This window comes from Pantherophis guttatus, chromosome 15 (assembly GCF_059756535.1).
Source record: "Pantherophis guttatus breed Tessera chromosome 15, ASM5975653v1, whole genome shotgun sequence".
Taxonomy (NCBI): domain Eukaryota; kingdom Metazoa; phylum Chordata; class Lepidosauria; order Squamata; family Colubridae; genus Pantherophis; species Pantherophis guttatus.
In genome coordinates, this window is record NC_142077.1 from 820,983 (window position 1) to 844,622 (window position 23,640).

The following is a 23,640-nucleotide window of genomic DNA, read 5'->3' on the forward strand; positions in this document are numbered from 1 at the left end:
CCCAACCGCTCGGCCTCCTCTAAGTGAGCCTGTCATCATTCACTTTGGCACCGAGTCTAAATATTCATCTTAACTAATAAAGATCCTGCTTGACGACATGTCATTAGGCAGCTGGCAAGACGCCAAGTGTGTGCGGACGGCCCCTTTGGTTTAATTAGGGGGTTTCTCTCGCGCAAACGTCACGGCTCTGACACGGGTGACAGGAGGAACACGCCTCCCAGGTATTCTCGGAATTAGAAGAAAGAAAGAAGGAAAGGAGGGAGGGAGGGAGGAAGGAAGGAAGTAAAGAGAGGGAGGGAGGGAGATAGGGATGGAGAAAGAGGGAAAAAATATGAAGGGAGGGAGGAAAGGAAGGAAGAAAGGGAGAGAAAAAGAGGGATGGAGGGAGCGAGGAAGGAAAGAAAATAGAGAGGGGGAAGGAGGGAGGGAGGGAGGGAGGAAGGAAGGAGGAAGGAAAGGGAGGGAGGGAGATAGGGATGGAGGAAGGGGGAAGAAAGATGGAGGGAGGGAGGAAAGGAAGAAAGAAAGGGAGAGAGGAAGGAAGGAAAGAGGAGGGAGGGAAGGAAGGAAGGAGAAAAGGAAGGAATGAAGGGAGAGAAAAAGAGGGAGCGAGGGAGCGAGGAAGGAAAGAAAATAGGGAAGGAGGGAGGGAGGGAGGGAAGGAAGGAAGGAAGGAGGGAAGGAAGGAAGGAAGGATTACAGCTACTTCCAGACATCTCATCTATGAGAGGAAGGATTTGGTCCTGTTCCCAGTTCCAAAGCATTTGGAACATGCTTTTGTTCAAAGCATTTGCTAACAAGGCACGTCGAGATTGATCGCACCTCCACATCTCTCAAAATCAAAAACATTAAGATGAACATATTCCACATTTCAATCCGGTAGACCATAAGACCCCTTTTAACCAGGTTGGAGAAGCGTAAACCTGGGAGAAACTCCCAGAATTCCCCGGTGCTAATGCATTCCTTTTGCTGCATATCCTCAGTGCGTGTGTCCCTGCTTACTCTCTTATAATCCCTTTCTCTGAAATCTCTCCGCTCTAGAGAATAGGAGGGAAAACAAAAATAAAAACGGGCATGGCTGACTGGGGAATTCTGGGGTTTGGAAGTCCACACGTCTTCATGCGGACAAGGTTGAGAGATGCCCGGAATAATCCAGACGGAAACGTTTAAATTTTCCCTTAATCTCCACCCTGTTTTTCTGGCCCTTTTGCAACGGAAAGAAAAGAGAGCAACCTTGGGAAGAATTTGTCAACTTCGTTATAGCTTCGAGCAGCTGATGATCTATTTGCATTTGTCGGCAAAGCTGCCAGCCGTTTGCAAGCCAGGCCTTCTTTAAATACCAGGCGGCATCCCAGGAGGGTCGAGATTAATATCGGCTTGTCCTTGTGGAAGTCACCGAAAACAAGTAACTGCTGTAAAAGTTAATGAGTAATTTAAACCAGCCTGCCCGGATGACAGGAAAATCCATACGTCAGTTAAAAGGCCGGCTGTTTGCACAGCCCTTCCGAAGAGGAGAGCGAGGAGAGCTGGAGAGAGAAGGCCGTTTGTGGGGGCTGCACCCTTTTTTGGGGGTGCAGCAAAAGAGGTGAGACCCTGGGGGAGGTTTAGAGAGATATTCCGTTCTTCCATGCTTTCCTTTCTTCCTCTTTTCTTCTACTCCTTTCTTCCTTCCTTCCCCTTTCTACCACTCTTCTCTTTCTTCCACTTCTTCCTTTCCCTTTCTCCTATCACTCTTCTTTTCTTCCCCTCCTTCCTTTCCCTTTCTACCATTCTTCTCTTTCTTCCACTCCTTCCCACCTTCCTTCCCCTTTCTGTTCCTTCTCTTCTCTTCCTCTTTCCTTCCTTCCTTCCCGTATCTCCTACTTCTCCTCTTCCTTTTTTCTCTTCCTTCCCTCCTCTCCTATCTTCCCCACTCTAGCACTTTTCTCTTCTTCCTTCTCCTTTTCTTCTCCTTCCTTTCTTCCACTCTTCTTCCTTCTTCTCTCCTTCTCCATCCTTCCTTTTTCTCCTTTGCTCGCCTCTCCTCCTCCTCCTCCTCCTCCTCCTCCTCCTCCTTCTCTCTTCTTCTTCTTCTCTCTTCTGTATTTTGGTTTGCATTCCTCTTCTCTTCTCCATCCTTCAACCATGCGAATCAAACCTCTCCATTTTCTCGGTCCTTTAAAGGCCGCATTATCAAACTCAACATCACTTCCCTTCCCCCTTAATAGCCCTCGACATTTTATATGCCACATTATCACAACCCCGAATGCAGAAAAGAGCTTTGATGATGCACCTCGCACCCCCACCCCTTGCAATAAAAGCTAAGTTTTATTGTTGTGGTCTTTTTTTCCCTGCCTTTTATAGACCTTGAATTAAAGAGAGCAAGTAATAAATCCCCCCCACCCCACTCCGAAGCACAGGTGAGTAAAAGGAGCCTCTGAAAAACTTCAAGAGGTAGCATGGATGCGGAAACTTGTAAAGGGGTCACAAAATAAAACAGATTTACTGTCACAGGTGAGTTTGGGGCGAGAACGGATGCTCTTTTTAATGTAGGGCTCTCCAAACCTGGAAACTTTAAAACTCCCAGAATTCCCCACTTAGCATCTTCATTTAAGATTTGAGGACCAGTGGTTAACTACAGGTAGTCCTCCACTTACAACAGTTCATTTAGTGACCATTCAAAGTTACGGCGGCACTGAAAAAAGTGACTTATGACCGTTTTTCACACATACGACCGTCGCAGCATCCCCCTTGGTCACATGATCAAAATTCAGACGCTTGGCAAATGACTCGTATTTATGACGGTCACAGTGTCCCGGTGTCACATGATCCCCTTTTGCGACCTTCTGACAAGCAAGGGGGAAGCCAGACTCACTTAACGACGATATGGCTAACTTAACAAGGGCAGTGATTCGTTTAACAATGGTAGCCAGGAAGGTCTTAAAATGGGTCAAAATTCACTTAACAAATGTCTCGCTTAGCAACAAGAATCCTGGGCTCCATTGGGGCCGTAAGTCGAGGACTACCTAAATAATTTTCAAGCTGAAAAAAAACCAACTCGCCTGGAGGTCCCAAGAAGCAAAACGGGCAGCCGATAAAATTTTTTTTAGAAATAAATAAATTTTGCCAATCAATAAACGGATTCAAAGAACGAAGAGATGCTGGATTTGGGTCACCTCAGCCACACACAAACGCACCATCCTGAAGATGGGAGCCGAGATGAGATTTTAATTCTTTCATTACCGGGATCCAATTTTCCTCCTGACGGGAGCGAAATGGAGAGACCGTGAGGGGTGCATTGGGCGCGTCCCTCCCCTCCTCGACTCCAGCGTCCGATGGGCGGCGTCATTAATAGGGACAGGCTTCATTAACGAGAAAGGCTGCAATAAAATGGAAAACTAGGGGGTGGGGGGAGGGCAGGAGGGAGGGAGGGAGGGGGATTGCACCACGCAAGGGAATTGCCGGTCTGTGGGTTTGCTTCCTTTCTGTTTCTATCCCGTGATGGATGGATAGATGCAGGCATGATGGAGACAGACAGACAGACATGGTGGACGGACAGACGGATGGATGGATGGATGCAGACATGACATGCTACTTGCAGACAGGACTGAAGCAAGCAGGCATGATTGGAGGGATGGATACAGACATGAAATGGAGAGAGAAGACATGATGATGGAGAGAAACACAGATAAATGTAGTGGATGAATGGATGGATGGATGGATGGATGGATGGACGGACAAAGACCTGAGATGGATAAATACAGAGGTGATGAAGACAGACAGACAGAGATGGAAGGATGGATGCAGACATGAGATGGATAGAGAAGACATGATGCAGAAACAGATAGATGTAGTGGGTGGATGGATGGACCAAGACCTGAGATGGATAAATACAGAGGTGACGAAGACAGAGAGAGATGGATGGATAGACGCAGATATGAGGATGGATAGAGAAGACATGATGGAGAGAAACACAGATAAACAGATAAATGTGGTGGATGGATGGGTGGATGGATGGACAAAGACCTGAGATGGATAAATACAGAGGTGATGAAGACAGACAGAGATGGAAGGATGGATGCAGACATGAGATGGATAGAGAAGACATGATGCAGAAACAGATAGATGTAGTGGATGGATGGATGGACGGACGGACGGACGGACAAAGACCTGAGTTGGATAAATACAGAGGTAATGAAGACAGAGCGAGAGAGATGGAAGAATGGATGCAGATATGAGGATGGATAGGGAAGACATGATGGAGAAACAAACAGATAAACAGATAAATGTAGCGGATGGATGGATGGATGGACAAAGACCTGAGTTGGATAAATACAGAGAGGATGGATAGATGCAGACATGAGGATGGATAGAGGAGACATGATGGAGAGAAAGACAGAGATATGGCTGGTGGATGGATACAGACAGACAGATACAGACGTGATGGAGACCCACAGAGATGCATGGACAGAGGCAGACATGACATGGTACATGCATACATACAGACAGACATGATGAATGCCCAATGAGACACAGGATAAGGCATGTGCACTTACATGATGGAGACAGAGAGGCATGATGGATAGAGGGAGGGAGGCAGGCAGGCAAGGGATGATACTTGACAAGAGACAGGCAGACGGACATGATGGATGGATAGGTACAGAAATGAGATGGATAGATGATGGATGGATGGATGAGATGGATAGGAGAGAGAGGGGGGAAGGAAGGGAGGGGAAGAGAGAGAGAGAGAGAAAGAGAAATAACTTGATTTGCATATGTGTGTATATATGCACATCCTTTTAATTAACACAATGTCAGCAGGATGAGTTCATCACACCATTTGAACTACCCCCCCGCCCCAAAAAAAGCTTTTGATCCTGGACCTTCAACCTCCCAAAGAGCAGAAAAGGGGGCCAAAAAGGGACTTCTGAGAGGTTTCTCTGCAGCTGAGCAAAGAGAATATTCCGGCGAGAATTTTGGCTTTCATCATCAGGCCGAGCTTTTGGGATTAATTGGCCAGAGTTTGCAACAAACCTCACCAAGGATGATTAGACGACACACAGCCGCCCTCGGGGTCCCGGCTGCCTTTGCCGAGAGGCCGACCCGGCTACGAAACGGGACAAATCATTCTTTTAAAGGGCTGATTGCTCCAGGTAATGAACCCTATTGGGATATAAAATGCGAAATGATTATTATTTTTAAAAGAAGGATGCAAATGAAGGATCAGCAAAGGAAGCTGGGTTGCGTTCTCACAAGCTGCGCCAACCACCGTCCTTGGAATTGAGAGTGGCGGACAAGAGGCTAGTCCTCATTGTGCCAGGAGGGGAGTCAACACTGTTCCTTTTCAATTAAGTGTCCTTGGATTGAAGAGGTGGGTGGGAGGCTAGTCCTCACTGTGCCAGGAGGGGAGCCAACACTGTTCATTTGCAATCTAATGTCCTTAAAAGTGGTAGGCAAGGGGCTAGTCCTCATTGTGCCAGGAAATGCGCTGACACCATTTGCTTTCAATCCAGGTCTCTTTCCTTCCTTCCTTCCCTCTTTTCTTTCCTTCCTTCCTCCTTCTCTCCCTTTCTTCCATCTTTTTCTCTCTCCATCCTTCCTTCCCTCCATCTCTCTTCCTTCTCCCTTCCTTCCTTCCCTCCATCTCTTCCTTCCTTTCCTTCCCTCTCTCCCTTCCTTCCCTCCATCTTTCTTCCTTCTGTCTCCCTCCCTTCCCTCCCTTTCCTTCATCCTTCTTCCTTCTCTCTCCCTCTCTCCAGGTCTTCATACTCCCGCAATGTTACCTAAAAAATGAAAAGTGACACTTTTCCACCGTGGAAACCTAACCCCCCCCCCCCTCCTTCAAAATGAAGACCCGTGATCCTGGTTAGCTGTGACAGGCCTCACTTCTCTCCCCCCCCTGCCACCCCCCTCCCCCATTAAACCTGGATATTCCTGGCCAACCACTGGATCCTTCCCGCGACTTTTAAGAATCATTTGCAATTCTGGAATTAAATTTTCTGCAGAGGAGAATCAAAGCTGCCTCTCGCTTCCACTGCTGTGTCGACAGTTGCTAAGCCTGCAATTAATTCCGCTGTTGGGTTTTTTGCACGATCCAGGCTTAATACGGAGGGAAATTGGGGAGGGGGAGAAATCATCCTTAAGCCTATTTCTTTTTTAGCGGTTTCATCTCCAGGTTTCCTTATTTTTTTCTTTTTCGCTGCCGCCAATCTTTTCTTCGTTAATTAACGAGCCGGCTAGCTCGTTTTGCAGACCGCTGGTTTCTCTGCCGCCAAGATGCATTAATCCTGGTCTATTTTATATATATATATCATGGGGGGGAGCAGATTAGCCCCGTCCGGTCTTTCTTGAAACCCGGCAGGTTTTCAGCTGCATCTTAAAAAAATGCATCTCGGGAATCGTACATTTTTTCATTCAGTGATTTAATACAGGTGGTCCTTGACTTAAGAACCACAATGGAGCCCCTAAATTTCGGTTGCTAATTGAGACATTTGTTAAGTGAATTTTGCCCTGTTTTACCACCTTTCTTCCCACAGTTGTTAAGTGAATCATTGCAGCTGTTAAGTTAGAGACACGGTTGTTAAGTGAATCTGGCTTCCCCATTGACAAGAAAGAAAGAAAGAAAGAAAGAAAGAAAGAAAGAAAGGGAGAAAGACACTAAGCAGGTAAGTAAGTAAGTAAGTAAGTAAATAAGAAAGAAAGAAAGAAAGAAAGAAAGAAAGAGGGAGGGAGGAAGGGAGAAAGACACTAAGTGAGTAAATAAGTAAGTAAATAAATAAGAAAGAAAGAAAGAAAGAAAGAAAGAAAGAAAGAAAGAAAGAAAAAGAAAGACACTAAGCAGGTAAATAAGTAAGTAAGTAAATAAGGGAAAGAAAGAAAGAAAGGAAGGAAGGAAGGAAGGAAGGAAGGAAGGAAGGAAGGAAGAAAGAAAGAAGAAAAAAAGAAAGAGGGAGGGAGGAAGGAAGGGAGAAAGACACTAAGCAAGTAAATAAGTAAGTAAGTAAATAAGGGAAAGAAAGAAAGAAGGAAGGAAGGAAGGAAGGAAGGAAGGAAGGAAGGAAGGAAGGAAGGAACGTAGGTCACAAAAGGGGATGCCATCTCCCCAGGATGCTGCAACCGTCAAAAATATGAATCAGTTTCCAAAGCATCCAAATTTTGATCATGTGGCCACGGGGATGCTGTAATGGTCATTAAGTGTGAAAAACAGTCATAAGTCCCTTTTTGTTAGTGCTGTCACTAAATGAACTGTTGTTAAGTTGAAGACTATCTGTATTTTTTCTCCCCATTCTGGAGAGTCAGATGTTTTCCAACCTACATTCAGAGCCGTAAGCTAGGATTTAACCATGTTAGCCTGATTCTGGACAGTTTGGGGGAAGACCAGCATCCTGCCTCAAAGAGCAGGGAAGGGTGCGTGTGAATGAATCTTCCCAACCCTAAACCGACCTGATCTATTCCCGAGCAACAAAACAAGAATATTAAATATTTTTACCATCCGCAAAATCCAAGGCATTTTAATTGATTTAATTCAATACGAGTCGATCCCGTCTCTGTTTGTCTGTGGGCGTCCTGTGGTTGTGCACCTCGCTACTTGTTTTCTGTTTAAAAAGACCTTCAACATTCGGCAAACATCACACATTAAATGTGCTTGGAGGAGGAAAAATAGATAGCCAATTTCTAATCCCGGCTTAAAACTTTTAAAAAACATTGCAGGAAAAAAGGCTGCAGGTTCAGTATTTACAGTTCGAATTAAGTTGAGGGTTTTGAAAAGCCGATGAGTTTTTCCAGATTTTTTAACTTTAAAGTCTTGTTCCTTTTTTTTTTTTTTTCTTTTTTTGAGGTCACCAGAAATGCTTAGTGGGGTACCGGTGACTCGTACCACTCCAGAAAGTTCATTCAACAGGAGAACCGGCGATAAAAGAAAAAAAATGAGTTTTTCCCCCCCCCCCAGAGATGCCACTGGGTAATTCAATAGAAGGCACAAAGGGGCACCCCGAGGATCTAAAAACGGGCCCTCCAGCAACCTGGAGAAAAATATCACGTGGGAAAATAAACCACACGGACCGAATGATTCTTGTTTGCTAGGACAGTCAAACTGAGACGATCCCGATGTGCAGATTAAAATCTTTTTTTTTGGTGCAGATTATTATTATTTTTTTCAAAAGACAACTCCCTCATCTTCCTCGATGGTTGGGTTTGAGATCCCCCCCCCACAAGACCCTCGCTGGGAACGAGGACTGGATCCCTGATCCCAAGGATGGAGGGAGGGATCTGACAGGCGATATACCAAGGTGCGAGGGATCCGCTTCCGATGATCCGGTGGCAGGAAGGATCGGAATAATCCGATTCGGGTCTGGGGAGAGGAAGGGTCTCCGCAGTCCGCTGGGGGGTACGAGGGAAACAAACGGGGATTTAATTTGATCCGGCCACCCGGTCCGGAGCCCCGTCACTGGTAGGCCACCTTCACGCAGAACGTCTCTTCGTTCTTCCCTTCGGCGTCGTTGATATAAATCAGGATTTCCTCCTCGCCGGAGTTTTGGCTGGGGGCAAACCGCAAACCGATTGTGTAGGTCTCCCCACCGCCCACCTGGAGGGAGAGCCAGAAGGAAGGAAGGAAGGTTAAGGAGACCCGGGCTCAAGCTGCTTTCGGGGGGGCCAACTGGTGGCACGGGAAGAGGTCACCCTGCCCTGGAGTCACCCAGATGAGCAGCTCCCCAAAAGGGGGTCATTTGACCTGTTCATTACCCAAATAGGGGGCTCCCTGCTTGCCCCACCCTCCCACCTTCCTTCCTGCCCAGGAGAGATTTGCTTTCCCTGGGATTATCCTCAATCACAGCACAGCTAGGGAACAGCTGGAAGGGAATGGGGTTTGCAAGGAGGAGGAGGAGGAGAAGAAGAAGGAGAAGAAGAGGAGGAGGAAGAGGAGGAGAAGAGGAGGAGGAGGGGTTGGAGGAGGAGGGGAGGAGGAGAAGAAGAGGAGGAGGAGGAGGAAGAGAAGGAGAAGAAGAGGAGGAGGAGGAGGAAGAGAAGGAGAAGAAGAGGAGGAGGAGGAGGAGAGGAGGAGGAGGAGAAGAGGAGAAGGAGGAGAGGAGGAGGAGGAGGAGGAGGAGAAGAAGAAGAAGAAGAAGAAGAAGAAGAAGAAGAGGAGGAGGAAGAGGAAGAAGAAAAAGGAGAAGGAGAAGGAGAAGGAGGAGAAGGAGGAGAAGAGGAAGAAGAAGAAGAAAAAGGAGAAGGAGAAGGAGAAGAGGAAGAAGAAGGAGAGGGAGAAGGAGAAGGGGAAGGGGAAGAGGAAGAAGAAGAAGAAAAAGGAGAAGGAGAAGGAGAAGGAGAAGGAGAAGGAGAAGGAGAAGGAGAAGGAGAAGGAGAAGGAGAATGAAAGGAAGAGGAAGAAGAAGAAGAAGAGGAGGAGGGGGGGAGTGGGAGGAGGAGGAGGAGGAGGAGGAGGAAGAGGAAGAGAAGGAGAAGAGGAGGAGGAGGAGGAGGGGTTGGAGGAGGAGGGGAGGAGGAGAAGAAGAGGAGGAGGAGGAGGAAGAGAAGGAGAAGAAGAGGAGGAGGAGGAGGAGGAGGAAGAGAAGGAGAAGAAGAGGAGGAGGAGGAGGAGAAGAGGAGAAGGAGGAGAGGAGGAGGAGGAGAAGAAGAAGAAGAAGAAGAAGAGGAAGAGGAAGAAGAGGAAGAAGAAAAAGGAGAAGGAGAAGGAGAACTAGGTAGTGTCATCCATGCTCCAAGGGAATGGGGGTTTGGGGAAAGGAGGAGGAGGACTGTGGGGGTCCTTGGTGCTCTCCTGCAGACGTCTCATGACCCAGCTAGGTAACCCCATCGGTGCGGTGTGCGGAGCACTGAAGGTGTCACCCAATCTGGCAAAGAAACATCGGCACGGAAGCAACCAAAACTCAGAGAGCACCAAGGACCCCGGGTTGCCCTCCTCCCTACAAACCTCCCTCCCTTCTAGCACTGATGGAATCCCCCAGCTGGGGGACGAAAGGTCTGCCAGGAGAGAAGCAGGCCGAGAGGGGGGGGGGGGCGCTGACCTGGAAGGAGTCCTCCTTGAAGTGCAGGAGATCCGGGTGGTTGGTGTGCAGGAAATAGGCCCGGGGGGCCGGGTAGGAGTTGGTGTAGGTGATCTTCTTGTTCGACCCTTTTCCTCCCCCGGAAGGCAGCACGATTTCGAACGCCTGGCGGTGGGGACAGGAGACGGAGAGGCTCAAGGGAGGAATCCTAGGGCCCGAAGGGACCTCAGAGGTCTTCTGGTCCAGCCCCCTGGCCAAGGCAGGAGGCCCTGAACCACCCTAGACAAATGGCTGCCCCATCTTTTCTTAAAAGACCCCCAGGGATGGAGCACCCACAACTTCTAGAGAGAAGTCCTTCCTTCCCTCCCTCCCTGCGTTCCTTCCTTCCTTCCTTCCTCTAATCTTCCTTCCTTCCCTCCCTACGTTCCTTCCTTTAATCTTCCTTCTTTTCCTTCCTGGGTTCCTTCCTTCCTCTAATCTTCCTTCCTTCCTTCCCATCCTGTGTTCCTTCCTTTAATCTTCCTCCCTCCCTTTCTCCCTTCCTTCCCTCCCTCCCTGCGTTCCTTGCTTCCCTCCTTCCTCAAATTTTCCTCCCTCCTTCCTTCCTTCAATCCTCCCCCATCTCTCTCTCCCTCCTTTCTTCCTTCCTCCAATCTTCCTCCCTCCCTCCCCCTTCCTTCCCACTCTGCATTCCTTCCTCTATTCTTCCTTCCTTTCCTTCCTTCCCATCCTGGGTTCCTTCCTTCCTTCCTTTCTCTAATCTTCCTCCCTCCCTCCCTCCCTGCGTTCCTTCCTTCCTTCAATCCTCCCTCCCTCCTTCCTTTCCTTCCTTCCTTCCTTCCTTCCTTCCTTCCTTCCCCGCCCCAATGAAATTCCACCCAGGCTCACCTTGGAGATGAAGGGCTGCCGGCAGGTCACGGACACCAGCCAGGTGGAGACCAGCTGATGAAACTCCACATCCACCAGGTTGAGGGAGATGAAGCGGCAGCCAGCGCTCTGCGGCCGCAATCCGAGGTGCAGGTCTTGGACCCCGTTGGCCGGCAGGATGAAGACCCCGTCCGGTTCCAGCTGGTGGGCAGAAGAAGCAGAAAGAGCTGAGCCCCAACTCAAGGGGACAAGGGTTTTTTTTCCCCCCAAGACCCTCAATGCTTGAGGGCATCAGAGCTTCCTTCCTTCCTTCCCTCTCATTTATCCTTCCTTTCTTCCTTTCCTTTTTTCCTCCGTCCTTTCCTTCCCTCTCATTTATCCTTCCTTCCTTTCCTTTCTTCCTCCGTCCTTTCCTTCCCTCTCATTTATCCTTCCTTCCTTCCTTTCCTTTTTTCCTCAGTCCTTTCCTTCCCTCATTTATCCTTCCTTCCTTTCCTTTTTTCCTCCGTCCTTTCCTTCCCTCTCATTTATCCTTCTTTCCTTCCTTTCCCCCTCCCTTTCCTTTCTTCCTTCGTTCCTTCCCATCTCTTTCACTTCCTCTCTCCCTTTCTTCCTTTCCTTCCTTCCGTCCCTCCCTCCCTTCTTCTTCCTTTCTTCATCCCTCCCTTCCTCTTTCTCCTTCCTTCTCTCCTTCCATCTTCTTCCTTCCTCCTTTCCTCCCTCCCTCCTATCTCATTCCTTCCTTCCTATCTCCTTCCTCCCTTCTCTTGCCAGGGTTGAGAAGACAAAGGTTTTATGCTGGGCCACATCCATAAAAAGATACTTTGGCCCATAATAAAAGCACAATTTACAAAAAAAAAAAAGAAAGGTTTCACCCAGGACTGTTGTTATTTTGGCTCAAAGAGGCCTCCCTGGAGATTTCTCCACCAACAGGCCTAATTTTCTTGGCCGTTTTTGGACCCTGGGAAAAAAAAAACTTTTCCAGATTTTTTCTCCCGCGCGGGAGGCTCCACCGAGTTTGCACTCCTCTTACAGCCCCCATTTATAATGATGATTAAGAAAAGCCCCCAACGAAATTCTCTTGCCTCCAAATAACCTCATTAATTCAGGCGGCCGGACTGGGGTTGGACTCTAGGATGGCTTTAATCAAAAGACAATTACCCAGCGGTTTCCCTGCGATAAATTCTCCACCGGTTTCTCGCCACCGAAGGAGAGACGACCGTCCAAAGTCATCGGCGGACTCTAAGCCAACATCCCTCGCAAACTTTTAACGGGGCCTCCATCACTAACCGAGTTTAGTCAGCCGCGAGACCGGGATATTTCAACAATTACGCACAAAAAAATGTTCATTTAGTGACAAAGGGCAGCCCGGCGTAGAGCAGGTCGTAGTAATCCAGACGGGTGAGCCATTTTGCTGAAAAGCCCTGACTGGGCCAATCTCCCGCCGTAAGGACTAGAAACTTGAATACATTGATGGAGTAACAGCCTGATTTTTCAGCCTTCAAGCTACCGGGAGTCCTCGAGTTGCAACTGTTCGCTTAAGTGTCCGTTCAAAGTTACGACGGCACTGGGAAAAAAGTCGCTTCTGGCCGATTTTCAGGCTTATGACGACGGTTGCCGTATCCCCCAAGGTCACGTGATTAAAATTCGGAGGCTTGGCAACCGGCTCGTTTTTATGACGGTGGCAGATCCGCTTTTGTGACCGTCTGACGAGCAAGGTCAACGGGGAAGCCGGATTCCCTTAACAACCATGCTACTGACTTAACAACTGCAGGGGTTCACTTAATGACGGAGGAAAGGAAGGTCGCAAAACGGGGCAGCCGTGGTCGTAAACCGAGGACCTTACCTTCATCTCTTGCGGGTGGGAGGTGAAGGCCTTGACCTTACGGAGGGTGTGGGTCCCCCGGAGCACCAGGGAGAGCCGCGTCAGCTGCCCCAGGATGCAGCTGGCCTCGACCCACTGCAGGCAGTGGAGGTAGAACTGCCAGGTCTGGGTGGGCGCAGCCAGCCAGGGGTCTCTGCCCAAAGGGAGAAGGAGAGAGGAAGGGCGCTCACTGAGGGCAGGGAAATGGGAGCAGCAGGAGGGGGTCTCTGGAGGACATCCAGCCTCCTTTCAGAGCTGGAAGAAGGCAGGGAGGGAGGGAGGATACATGGAGAGAAGGAAGGAAGGAGAAAGAAGGATACAGGAAGGGAGGGAAGGAATTAAGGAAGGCAGGAAGGAAGGAAGGAAGGAAGGGAAGGAAGGAAGGAAGGAAAGAAGGAGAGAGAAGGGTAAAGGAAGGAAGGAAGGAAGGAAGGAAGGAAGGAAGGAAGGAAGGAAGGAGAGAGAAGGATACAGGAAGGGAGGGAGGGAGGGAAGAAAGGAAGGAAGGAAAGAAGGAGAGAGAAGGGTGAAGGAAGGAAGGAAGGGAAGGAAGGAAGGAAGGAAGGAAGGGAGGGAGGGAGGGAGGAAGGAGAGAGAATGATACAGGAAGGGTGGGAAGGAATTAAGGAAGGAAGGAAGGATACAGGAAGGGAGGGAAGGAAGGAAGGAAGGAAGGAAGGAAGGGAAGGAAGGAAGGAAGGAAAGAAGGAGAGAGAAGGGTAAAGGAAGGAAGGAAGGAAGGAAGGAAGGAAGGAAGGAAGGAAGGAAGGAAGGAGAGAGAAGGATACAGGAAGGGAGGGAGGGAGGGAAGAAAGGAAGGAAGGAAAGAAGGAGAGAGAAGGGTACAGGAAGGAAGGAAGGAAGGGAAGGAAGGAAGGAAGGAAGGAAGGAAGGAAGGAAGGAAGGGAGGGAGGGAGGGAGGGAGGGAGGGAGGAAGGAGAGAGAATGATACAGGAAGGGAGGGAAGGAATTAAGGAAGGAAGGAAGGATACAGGAAGGGAGGGAAGGAAGGAAGGAAGGGAAGGAGGGAAGGAAGGAAGGAAGGATCACTTCCAGCCCTCACTTTCTTTCCTTCTTTTCTTTTATTCCCTCCCTCCTTCTTGCCCTCCCTTCCTCCCTCCCCGAAGAATTTTTCCCAGGTCTTTGTGAATTTTACAAGGTCCTCCGAGCAGGTTCTGTGCTCCCAGGGGTGACCTTGCAAGAGGAGGGTGATGACAAAAACACAACTTAAGCAGAGAACTTTGGGGAGGGGGAAAGAAAAATATCTTAAGCTTCAATGGACTTAAGTCTTTTCTGGTCTGGGAGAGAAAATCAGCCGCGATTTTCAAGGTGGTTATTATAAAATATAAACTCTGAGGATTTCTCCTGCTGTCCATTTTCCGACCTGCCTTAAAACTCGACAGGATGACAAAAACCTCTTTGCCTGACATTCCCCACTCCGATTTGCATAAAGGTGTTCGAACAGGTGACAGGTTTGCCACTTTTCGGCTCAGCTCAATGCCAGTTTGCAATCCCCGAATTATGGCTTAGCGCTTGGCGTGACGCCGGCCTCCCTCTCGGTTCAGAGAAAACCAAGTTAAAAGCGAACCTCGGCTTCCGGAGGGTTTGGGGTACAGCAAGCAGGATATAAATAAATGGATTTACAAAGCAGTGTATCAATGGGTTTAGATGCTCCCTTAAAAATAATTCACACAGGTAGTCCTCGACTTACGACAGTTCGTTTAGTGACCGTTCGAAGTTACGACGGCACTGGGAAAAAAAAAAAAAAGACTTGGGATCGTTTTTTTTCAGACTTGCAGGATCCCCGTGCGATCAAAATCCGGACGCTTGGTAACGGACTCATATTTATGACGGTCACATAAGGTGACCCCCTTTTGCGACCGTCGGACGAGCAAAATCAATGGGGGAAGACAGATTCAGTTAACGCCCGTGTTCCTAACTGAAAAGCTGCAACGATTCACTTAACAACGGTGGCAAGGAAGGTCGCTATACGTTTATAGTGTTTATATGTTTATAGTTTCATATAGTTTCATATAGTTTATAATCGTTTCATATAGTTTAATATGAAACTATTAAATTTCAATCTCTAATGTTTCTTTATAACAGGGGTCTCCAACCTTGGCAACTTTTAAGACTGGTGGACTTCGACTCCCAGAATTCCTCAGCCAGCGCTGGCTGAGGAATTCTGGGAGTCGAAGTCCACCAGTCTTAAAGTTGCCAAGGTTGGAGACCCCTGCTTTATAATACACACAGATTACACCCAACTCTCTGACCACAATCTGTATATATATATTTGCTAACAACCGATCGGAGTTTGAGTAGTTTTTAAGGCGTCGAGGCTTACGTGTAAATCAACACGAAGAATCTCTGGATCTGGGGACTTGAACCCGCGGCAACCTTCAGAAAGATGTCCTGAGGTTCCCCAGGTCCCTGGAGGAGAACATCAAGAGCGGATTTAATTCGGTTCCTTTGGGAATTAAAATTAGGATGCGGGATTTGGGGATCTTAAGTAGGGGTCGACATAGTTCCCCAAATTAGTGACTTGTATAGGGTTGAATCCATGATCTACGATAAGGCCAAGCTGGAGTTCTTCAAGGAAAGATGGTTTGTCCAGGATGGTCTAAGTTCTCCTGGCTTGGACTAGAAGACCTCCAAGGTCCCTTCCAGCACTGCAACTCTATGGTTCTCCTATCCACTCTTTGCTCTGATGATGTTCCCTAGTTGGGTCATGAAACGTCTACAAGGAAACTTGTACTTCTACCAAGCTCAGAGGGTACCAAGGAGCTACAAATATTCTCTTCTATCGGTATTACCCATCTTCAGTTGGAGGCTAAACCTGCTGGATCTCGGCATGAAAATAGGTTCTGGAGATGCCTACAGAGAACTCTGGGATATTCTTGATGGCCATCTCTTTCCACCAGAACCTTCTGGAAGGATGCAACATGCAAAGGTTGGTGTCTTTGACAAAAGCCAACAGACATTCTTGAGGGTTCGGTTGACAGCGGTCAACCCATTGAGGAGAACTGCCTTGCTGTATTCACAGCCTCTCTTCTGACTTAAAGGGTTGGGCTTCGTTGACCTGCGAAGGTCAGGTTAGCATGTTCTAGCCCGTTCCCCCTTGAACACTCTGCTTTCTGCCCTGATCCATCGCATCAACCACACCCATAAACTTATGATGGTCAACCGTACCATCTTCTTGGTCTCACAGATGACGTTGGGGTCACTGCAGCGGACAAACATCTCAGGTTCTCCACCGGGAACGCCTACAGGAGTCCCTGCCGAGGAGAAACAGGAGGGTCTTAAGAGCTGCTGGCCTTCAAGGACTTCAAATCAAATGTCCCCCTTTGCAATCCATGACCACAGCTCCGATGGACTATGACCCATTCAACTAGAAACCTAACTAGTGGCCAACTTCTTAAAACATAGCAACTAAGTTCTCTGCAGAAAGAACTTCTTGAGGTGATCTTGAGAGGGTCCAGATCTACAGATCATCCAAGTTCAAGGAGAACTGAATCCCAACCTTAAGGTTCACCACCTCTGTATAGCTTGATACAGTTTCCTAGTTTATTATCCAGCTGTTTAAGCTGCTCCCAGTGGTGTTTCTCAACTTGGATAACTTTGAGATGGGTGGACTTCAACTCCCAGAATTCCCCAACCAGCAGATTAAAGTGAAAGTCCACCCATCTTAAAAGTTGTGTTGATGGGACATTACGTATCCTAAACATTGAGGATATGGTCAACTTGAGGAGGAGGAGAACCTGGGAGCCACCTGGGAGCGTGTGCCACGGAGGCAGGCGGATGGATTTCTTCAAGAAGGTCAGCTCCGGGTGGTAGAAGCGGAAGGTCTGATCCACCGTGTGGGGCTGGGTTTCCACGCTGACGCTCAGGATAGCGAGGGGCTTGCCGTTGCCCACCGTGAAGGAGACCTGGAGAAGAAGAAGAAGACACTAAAGGGCAGAGAAAGTCTCTCCTTCTCATTGACTTTTCTCGGAAAATTAGAACCAGAATTTTGTATCTCCCTTGACATCCAAAGTAGAAGGAGAAGAAGAGGAGTTGGAGGAGTTGGAGAAGAAGGGAGGAGAGGAGGAGGCGAAGAGGAAGAAGGCAGAGGAAGAGGAGGAGGAGAAGAGGAGGAAGAGGAAGAGGAAGAGGAGGAGGAAGAAGAGGAAGAGAAGAGGAGGAGGAGGAAGGAGGAGGAGGAGGAGGAGGAGGAGGAGGAGGAGGAGGAGGAGATGATGATCCAGGACACACCTTCTGTAAGCTTTTGTCCAAGGTCTTCATGCTGTCCCATGGATTCTGGCCACTGTCCAATCCACAAAGAAAGGAACTGGCCACCTCAGCAAGATGACAAAAAGCTTTCTAGCCCATGAGGAGGTCATGTGCACCATCTATCCCTTCCTGTCATGTTACCTTTATGCGTAGAGTCTCGCTGAACTTTCCGGAAGAGGTGGCCGTGGAGATCTTCTCACCTTCCTTAGACGTTGGCTCAGGGGGACCTTGCTGGAAATCAAAGAGATGACGTGGCAGAAGACCTTCGGGGCCGTTGTAACTTCAAACGGTGATTCAATGAATGGATATAAATCAAGGACCCCCTGTGTGGAAAAGCGAGGGGTGAGGAGGACTTCCCTACCTGCATGGTGGCCGTCTGCTCCATGGAGAAGGTCTGGTACTTGAAGGGGATGTAGACTGTCTCCTTGGGACGGAGGTAGACCTGAGGAGTGAGGCCGTTATGAAGATGAAACATGTCCTCTTCCAACGGTGTGACAGTTTGGGTCAGTTCTTTAAAATGTCTCCACTCTCTGACGTCCAAGATGACGCTAGGAAAAGACCAAGGACAATGTTAACGAAGAAAACATGGAGATGGTGGAGATGAGTTTTGGGATGTCCTCTCCTACATCTTCCTTCCTTCCTTCCCCAAAGGAGTCCCACAAGGAGGGGACCACGCTTCTTCTCAACCTCCTGCGGTTCTTTACCTGAGCTCCGGATGGTCTATTCTGATGGTCACGGTGTGCTGGACGCTGTAGGGGTTTTTCAGGGCAAACTCAAAGAACTCAGCCGTGCCCAACGTGGCGTAGATGACGTGGTGGGTGGTGATGGCTTGGCAGAGCATGGCGGTGATGCTCTCGGCTTTGATGCGCTCCCGGTACGCCTCGATCAGCTGGAGGTCTCGGGAGTGCTGAACCCGATCCTCGTGCCGGCCCTGGAGGGGTGGGGGTGGAGGGGAGAGAGATGACTTTAATCTCCTTCATGGGAATCCTCATATACTTGCTTGGCTGGCTCTCAACCGATGTCGGCCCGGACAAGAAACCACGATCGTGAGTACTAATGCTGGCTTTATTTTAAGGTTACAATAGCAGAATCTTGCAAGTCTGAAAGTGCCTTTCTCCCCCTCCACATCTTTATAGTCCAAGAAACTAGGGAGGGTCACTCCTGAGATGCTTCCCATGTCCCCTTTTCCCTCTCAGGGCTCAGCTGCCTCTTATCTAAATGCTGTCTTGTCTGCATCTCTTCCTCCTGTCTCCCAAGGCCATTCCCACAGACCATTACCATATTTCTGCCCCCTCCTCTTTACAGCCTAAGAAATTAGGGAGGGTTCCTCCTGAGATGCTACCTGTGTCCCTTTTCCATCTGTGGGATCCGCTGTCTCTTATTTGACTGTTGCCCAGTCTGCATCTCTTCCTCCTGTCTGCCAAGGTCCTTCCCACACACCATTACCATATTTCTGTCTCCTCCTCTTTACAGCCTAAGAAACTAGAGAGGGTCCCTTCTGAGATGCTTCTGGGGGCTCAATTTCTTATCTAACTGTTATCTTATCTGTGTCTCTTCCTCCTGTCTGCCAAGGTCCTTCCCACACACCATTACAATATTTCTGTCTCCTCCTCTTTACAGCCAAAGAAACTAGGGAGGGTCCCTTCTGAGATGCTTCCCACGCCCCTTTTCCTTCTGTGGGCTCAGTTTCCCTCACCAAGATGAAGCTGCTTTTCCTCCCAACGTCGCCCTCCTGGGACTCCTTCCTCCGGACCGAAAGCATCCTCTCTAATTTCCGGCGTCGGGTGAGTCCGGCGTCCTGGCTGGCAGGTTGCACGACACCACTCCCTTCCCGCAAGCGGGAGAAAAGGAGAGCAGCCAGCTCGCTGTCCACGTCGGCCAATTTTTTGGCTTGGCACACATTTCCGGCTGGAAGAGACGCGCCAAAGAGTTGGCAGTCAAGCCAACCCGCATCAAACCCAGGACAGGTTCAATCCATGATGGTCTGTTTCAGGCAATGGCCGCGGCTAGGTTAAATTCACACTAATAGTACCCCACCCGTCTCCCACCCACCCCATAAAATCAAGGAGAACCTACCCCTGTGAGTGCTGAGGGAGACCAAACTGCCACCAGGGAAGCCCCTGGCGCCGTCCTGCGAGGAGATGACCCGCCTCTGAGAAGGAGGTAAGGAGTGTGACCTCCGTAGCCTCTGTTCACACCGGTGGCCTACAAGAGAAGAGAAGAGAAGGGAAGAATGATGGGGGGGGGGTGTTTCCCATTAGCAGGGCTCCCCCCTTAACCTGTTCAGGGATGAGGAAGGGGCTGGCATAGACCAGGGATGAGGTCTTCTGAACTTCTCCTATTTGGGGTGTGGAAGAGAAGGGTTAGAAGATAGAACCACAGGTTGGAAGGGAAGTCTTCGAAGTCTTCTAGCAGGAGACACTATACCATTAATGGCTAAATGGCTGTCCAGTCTCTTCTTAATGACTTCCAGTGATGGAGTGCCCACAATTTCTGAAGGCAAACTGTTCCATTCATCCACCCATCCATCCATCCTGTATCTTATCTATCTATCTATCTATCTATCTATCTATCTATCTATCTATCTATCTATCTATCTATCTATCTATCTCAGAACCATAGAATCCTAGGGCTAGATGGGACCTTGAAGGAAGGTCTTCTAGTCCAACTCCCTACTCAAGCAGGAGACCCTATGTGTGTCTAAACTTTTCTTGAAGACCTCCAGTGGTTAGAGTGCCCACAATTTCTGAAGGCAAGCTGTTCCATCCATCCATCCATCCATCCATCCATCCATCCATCCATCGCTCTATCATAGACAGGGTGGTCCATCCTTGAAGTCCTTCTGTGAGAGAGCGCCGTCACTCCAGAAAGCTGTTCCAGTGCTTCTTAGCTCTCACAATGAGGACCTTCCTCCAACATTTCAAATTTGGATGTGTCTTGATAGAACTTCAAACCCCTGGTCCTTGTCTTACCCTCGGGCGCTATGTTATCTTCTTCCCCAGAAGACCTATGGATTGTCAGGTCTTCCCTTAGCCTTCTCTTCTTCAGCCTAAACACACCCAAGTTCTTCTGAAGATGAAGCTTCCAAGATGACCTTCGCCATCCCTGATGCTCTTCTCTACGCTCTTTAGGTCAAAGAGAGCAGAGACATCACCCCAGCTTCTAAGACCATACAACGGAGGAAGCTTATCCAAGGGCATCGCAATTGCATCACATTTGCATGTCGTCTCATACCAGATCTTCGCACATGGAACAGGACAACCATGGTAGAAACCAAAACATCTTTCTCTTTCCATACCCCAAGCCTGATCCTGGTCACACCGGTGGAACGTGAGGGATGGATGGAGGCCTCCTGAGATGATGCCGTGTCCTGCTCTAAAAACGTCAACCGCATATCGCAAATCTCCCCAACACTTGACAACCATCGAACTTTCAACTTCATCATGATTTGAAGGAGATGGGAGATTTATTTTTTACTTTGTTGTTTTTTTAACACTCTTGTGGTTTCTTCTCCCGGCCGGTCTCACTTCTTCTCCTTGGAGAAGAACACACACACACACAAAAATCTCTCGATGCCTCAGGCGAGCTTCCATTTTGACAAGGAGGAAACAAAGACGTCTTCTTCTTCATGAATAATGAAGGTGATGGAGCAACCCAGATTTTCGTCTCTCCGTCGAGGACTCGGGCGCAGGGAGGAAGGTTTGACGCGGCCCACGATGGAGGGACGGTTGGCGGGAGATGATGGAAGCTGCTGATAGCGCCGAGTCGGCGTCTTTTGATCAGAGAAGAGAGAATAACGGCGTTTGTGGATGACTGGAAACCCCGGATGGGTTTTTTTTTCCTTGGCGTGAAACAGAACCAAAATGAACTCGGCGTTTTATGGTTTTGATGATTAGAGAGAATGGATTAGAGGGGAGAACAGAGCTGGGTTGCAACCAGAGAGAGGCAGAGCTAAATTCATAATTGTACTTGTAACAAGATCAGAAAACGCTTCTGTTTCTTTCTTTTTTTTCTTTCTTGTACTTGGGAGCTTCCGCTTTTGATTCTCTGCTCTTCTTTTTTTCTCACTTCGCGTCTTTCTCTTGGTCTTTCAATAATAATATTAATAAAATTATTAAACTTTACACGGAGTTGCACGCACGAAAGCTTCTTGCAAGGGCACCCCGAGGGTCTCTGGCTGCCAAAATCAATGTTCTCAAATTCCTTTCTTCCTTCCCTCCTTCTTTCATTCCTCCCTCCCTTTTTTCATTCTTTCCTTTCCTTTTCTTCCTCCTTCCCTTCCCTCTCTTCCTTCCTTCCTTCCCTTTCTTTCCCTTCCCTCTCTTCCTATCATCTTCCTTCCCTCCTTCTTTCATTCCTCCCTCCCTTTTTTCATTCTTTCCTTCCTCCTTCCCTTCCCTCTTTCCTTCCTTCCCTTCCCTCCTCCCTCCCTCCCTCCCTTTTTTCACTCTTTCCTTTCCTTCCTTCTCTCCTTCCTTCCTTCCTTCCCTCTTTCTTCCCCTTCCTATCAACTTCCTTCCTTCCCTTCCCTCCTTCTTTCCTTCCTTCCTGACTCTCAATTTTCCTCCTTTCATTTCCTTTCTTCCTTCCTCCAGCCCTCACCCCTTCCTTTTCTTTTCCTTTCCTCCTTGCCTTCCTTCCTTCATCTTTCTCTTCTTTCTTTCTCTCTTTTTCTTTCTGCCCCCCTTTATGGTGGCAACCATTGTTGTGTGTTCTCTTGCGGTTCTGACCCCCACGTGGGGCTCGGTGGGGTCCCTGCCTTTGACTCTCGGAAACAAACACCTTGATGCCTAATCGGTTTATCCAGTCCCTTCACAATCCTGATGGCTCTTTTGATCTCCACCTGCAAGCCAAAAACTCCCCCCTCCTCTCCTCTCCTCTTTCTACTTTTTGTTTTTTTTTAAAAAAAGGAAAGAAAGAAAATGGGGGGGGGGGGGAAGAAGGCTGGTAACCTTTTCAGAGCAGAGACGGTATCAAAGGAGACACCTCGGGCATCGGAGAGCCTTTGATTTGCGGTGGGGAAACGGAGAAGCTGCTTTGCAAAAAATGTTTTCATTCTCGGCTGCTGTGAAGGCAGCTTAAAAAGGTCCAGCTAAGCTAAGGGGAGCTGCTTCGTCTCCTTGGGGGCAAGGAAATCTGTCTCCTCAGGGTGGGGGGGGGGGTGTCCTTCCTTACGTTGAGTAAGGAGAACTAGTCTCCTCAATTAGGACTCAAATCCTCCTGCGATCAGGAACCCTGGATCTTTGAGGTTCCTCAACTTCTCCACGTTGAGTAAGGTGAACAGACAGAAGTTGGAAGTGGGACTCACCGATGTTCGCCAGGCGGAGGTGAAGCTGACCCCTCACGACCGCGTGGACCCCGATGGGCTTGACTCCCCAAGGGCGGAAGACTTCCCCGCTCAGCACAGTTGCATCCGGTTTGTACTCCACGGTCAGGACCTCCAACTCGTGGTAGACCTGGACCCCCGTCCGTCCTTGGCGAAGGAGATGCTGCGGAGAGAGTTCAGCTGTGGAGGGTCACATCTGAATGGAGGGGTGGACCCCATCTCTCTATCTCCGTTGCCCCCACCCTGGAAATACAGGCAGTCCTCAACTTACGGCCGCAATGGAGCTCAAAATTTCCGTTGCTATGTGAGGGAGTGGCTCAGTGGCTAAGACGCTGAGCTTGTCGATCAGAAAGGTCGGCAGTTCGGCGGTTCGAATCCCTAGTACAGCTCTCCTGCGTGAGCAGGGGGTTGGACTAGGTGACCTCCAAGGTCCCTTCCAACTCTGTTACTGTGACTAATGGAGATTTGTTAAGTGAGTTTTGCCCCGTTTTACGACCTTTCTTGCCAGCGTTCTTAAGGCAATCACCGCCGTTTGTTAAGTGAGTCACATGGTCGTTGAGTGGATCTGGTCAGAAGGTCGCAAAAGGGGGTCAACCCTGGGACAACTGCGACCGTCATAAATATGAGCCGCCTGCCAAGCCTGTGAATTTTGATCCCGTGAGCTGCGACGGTCGTAAGCGTGAAAAACGGACCTGACTTTTTTCCAAGGGGATCGCACGCACTCCGGGCGTAACTCGAGGACTGCTCTCTAAGCATTTCCCCACCTACCTTCAGCTTCACCGCGGCAGATCCCAGCAGAAGCAAAGAGTCCCCATCCCAGACGTCGATCTGCAGGGGCTGCTGGGCCAGGTAGTGGAGGAACCAGCGCGGCTCACCTGGTTTAAGGGAGGCCAGGTCCACCAGGTACTTCAGGTGGAAACCAGGGGGCGCTGCAGAGGAGGAAAGAGGACAGTGGGGCATAGTAAGATGGCAGGAACCTTCCAGAAGCAATCATACGAAGGAGGGAGGGAGGAAGAAACAGGGAAGGAGCATTTGAAGAAGAAGGAGAGGGAGAAGGTGATGGGGAAGAAGAATAAATGGAGAGGGGGAGGGAAGGAGGACAGGACAGAGAGGAGGAGGGTGGAGGAAAAAGGAAGAAACAGGGAGGGAGGGAGGGAAGAAGTGAAGAAAGAGAAGGAGAAGGAAGAGGAAGGATAAATAGAGGGAGGGAGGGAGGGAAGGAAGGAAGAACAGAAAAGGGAAGGAAGGAGGGAGGATGAAATAGATGGATAGATGGAAAGAAGGAAGGAAGGAAGATTAAAGGGAGGGAGGAAGTGAAGAAGGAAAAGGAA

The 23,640-nt window shown here is 49.0% G+C and overlaps 1 protein-coding gene across 7 annotated transcripts in view; it reads right to left on the bottom strand.

Moving 5' to 3' along the window:
* Positions 1-7,461: 7,461 nt before the first annotated feature.
* The window catches only part of NPHP4 (nephrocystin 4), a 39,774-nt gene continuing 23,595 nt past the window's right edge, over positions 7,462-23,640 (bottom strand). For 6 of the 7 annotated variants that reach the window (XM_087878826.1, XM_087878821.1, XM_087878822.1 and 3 more), the window contains 14 exons: positions 23,078-23,238; positions 22,292-22,472; positions 19,060-19,188; positions 18,680-18,891; positions 17,688-17,914; positions 17,345-17,531; positions 17,125-17,214; positions 16,484-16,640; positions 15,904-15,989; positions 15,059-15,144; positions 12,697-12,868; positions 10,872-11,051; positions 10,005-10,148; positions 7,462-8,563 (listed from right to left, as the gene is read on the bottom strand). In XM_087878826.1, coding sequence (XP_087734952.1) covers positions 8,423-8,563; positions 10,005-10,148; positions 10,872-11,051; positions 12,697-12,868; positions 15,059-15,144; positions 15,904-15,989; positions 16,484-16,640; positions 17,125-17,214; positions 17,345-17,531; positions 17,688-17,914; positions 18,680-18,891; positions 19,060-19,188; positions 22,292-22,472; positions 23,078-23,238 — 2,153 coding nt within the window. In that variant the 3' untranslated portion in view covers positions 7,462-8,422. Of the gene's footprint in view, positions 8,564-10,004; positions 10,149-10,871; positions 11,052-12,696; positions 12,869-14,308; positions 14,464-15,058; positions 15,145-15,903; positions 15,990-16,483; positions 16,641-17,124; positions 17,215-17,344; positions 17,532-17,687; positions 17,915-18,679; positions 18,892-19,059; positions 19,189-22,291; positions 22,473-23,077; positions 23,239-23,640 lie in introns of those variants that run through there. The other variant, XM_087878827.1, reaches the window with a different exon arrangement.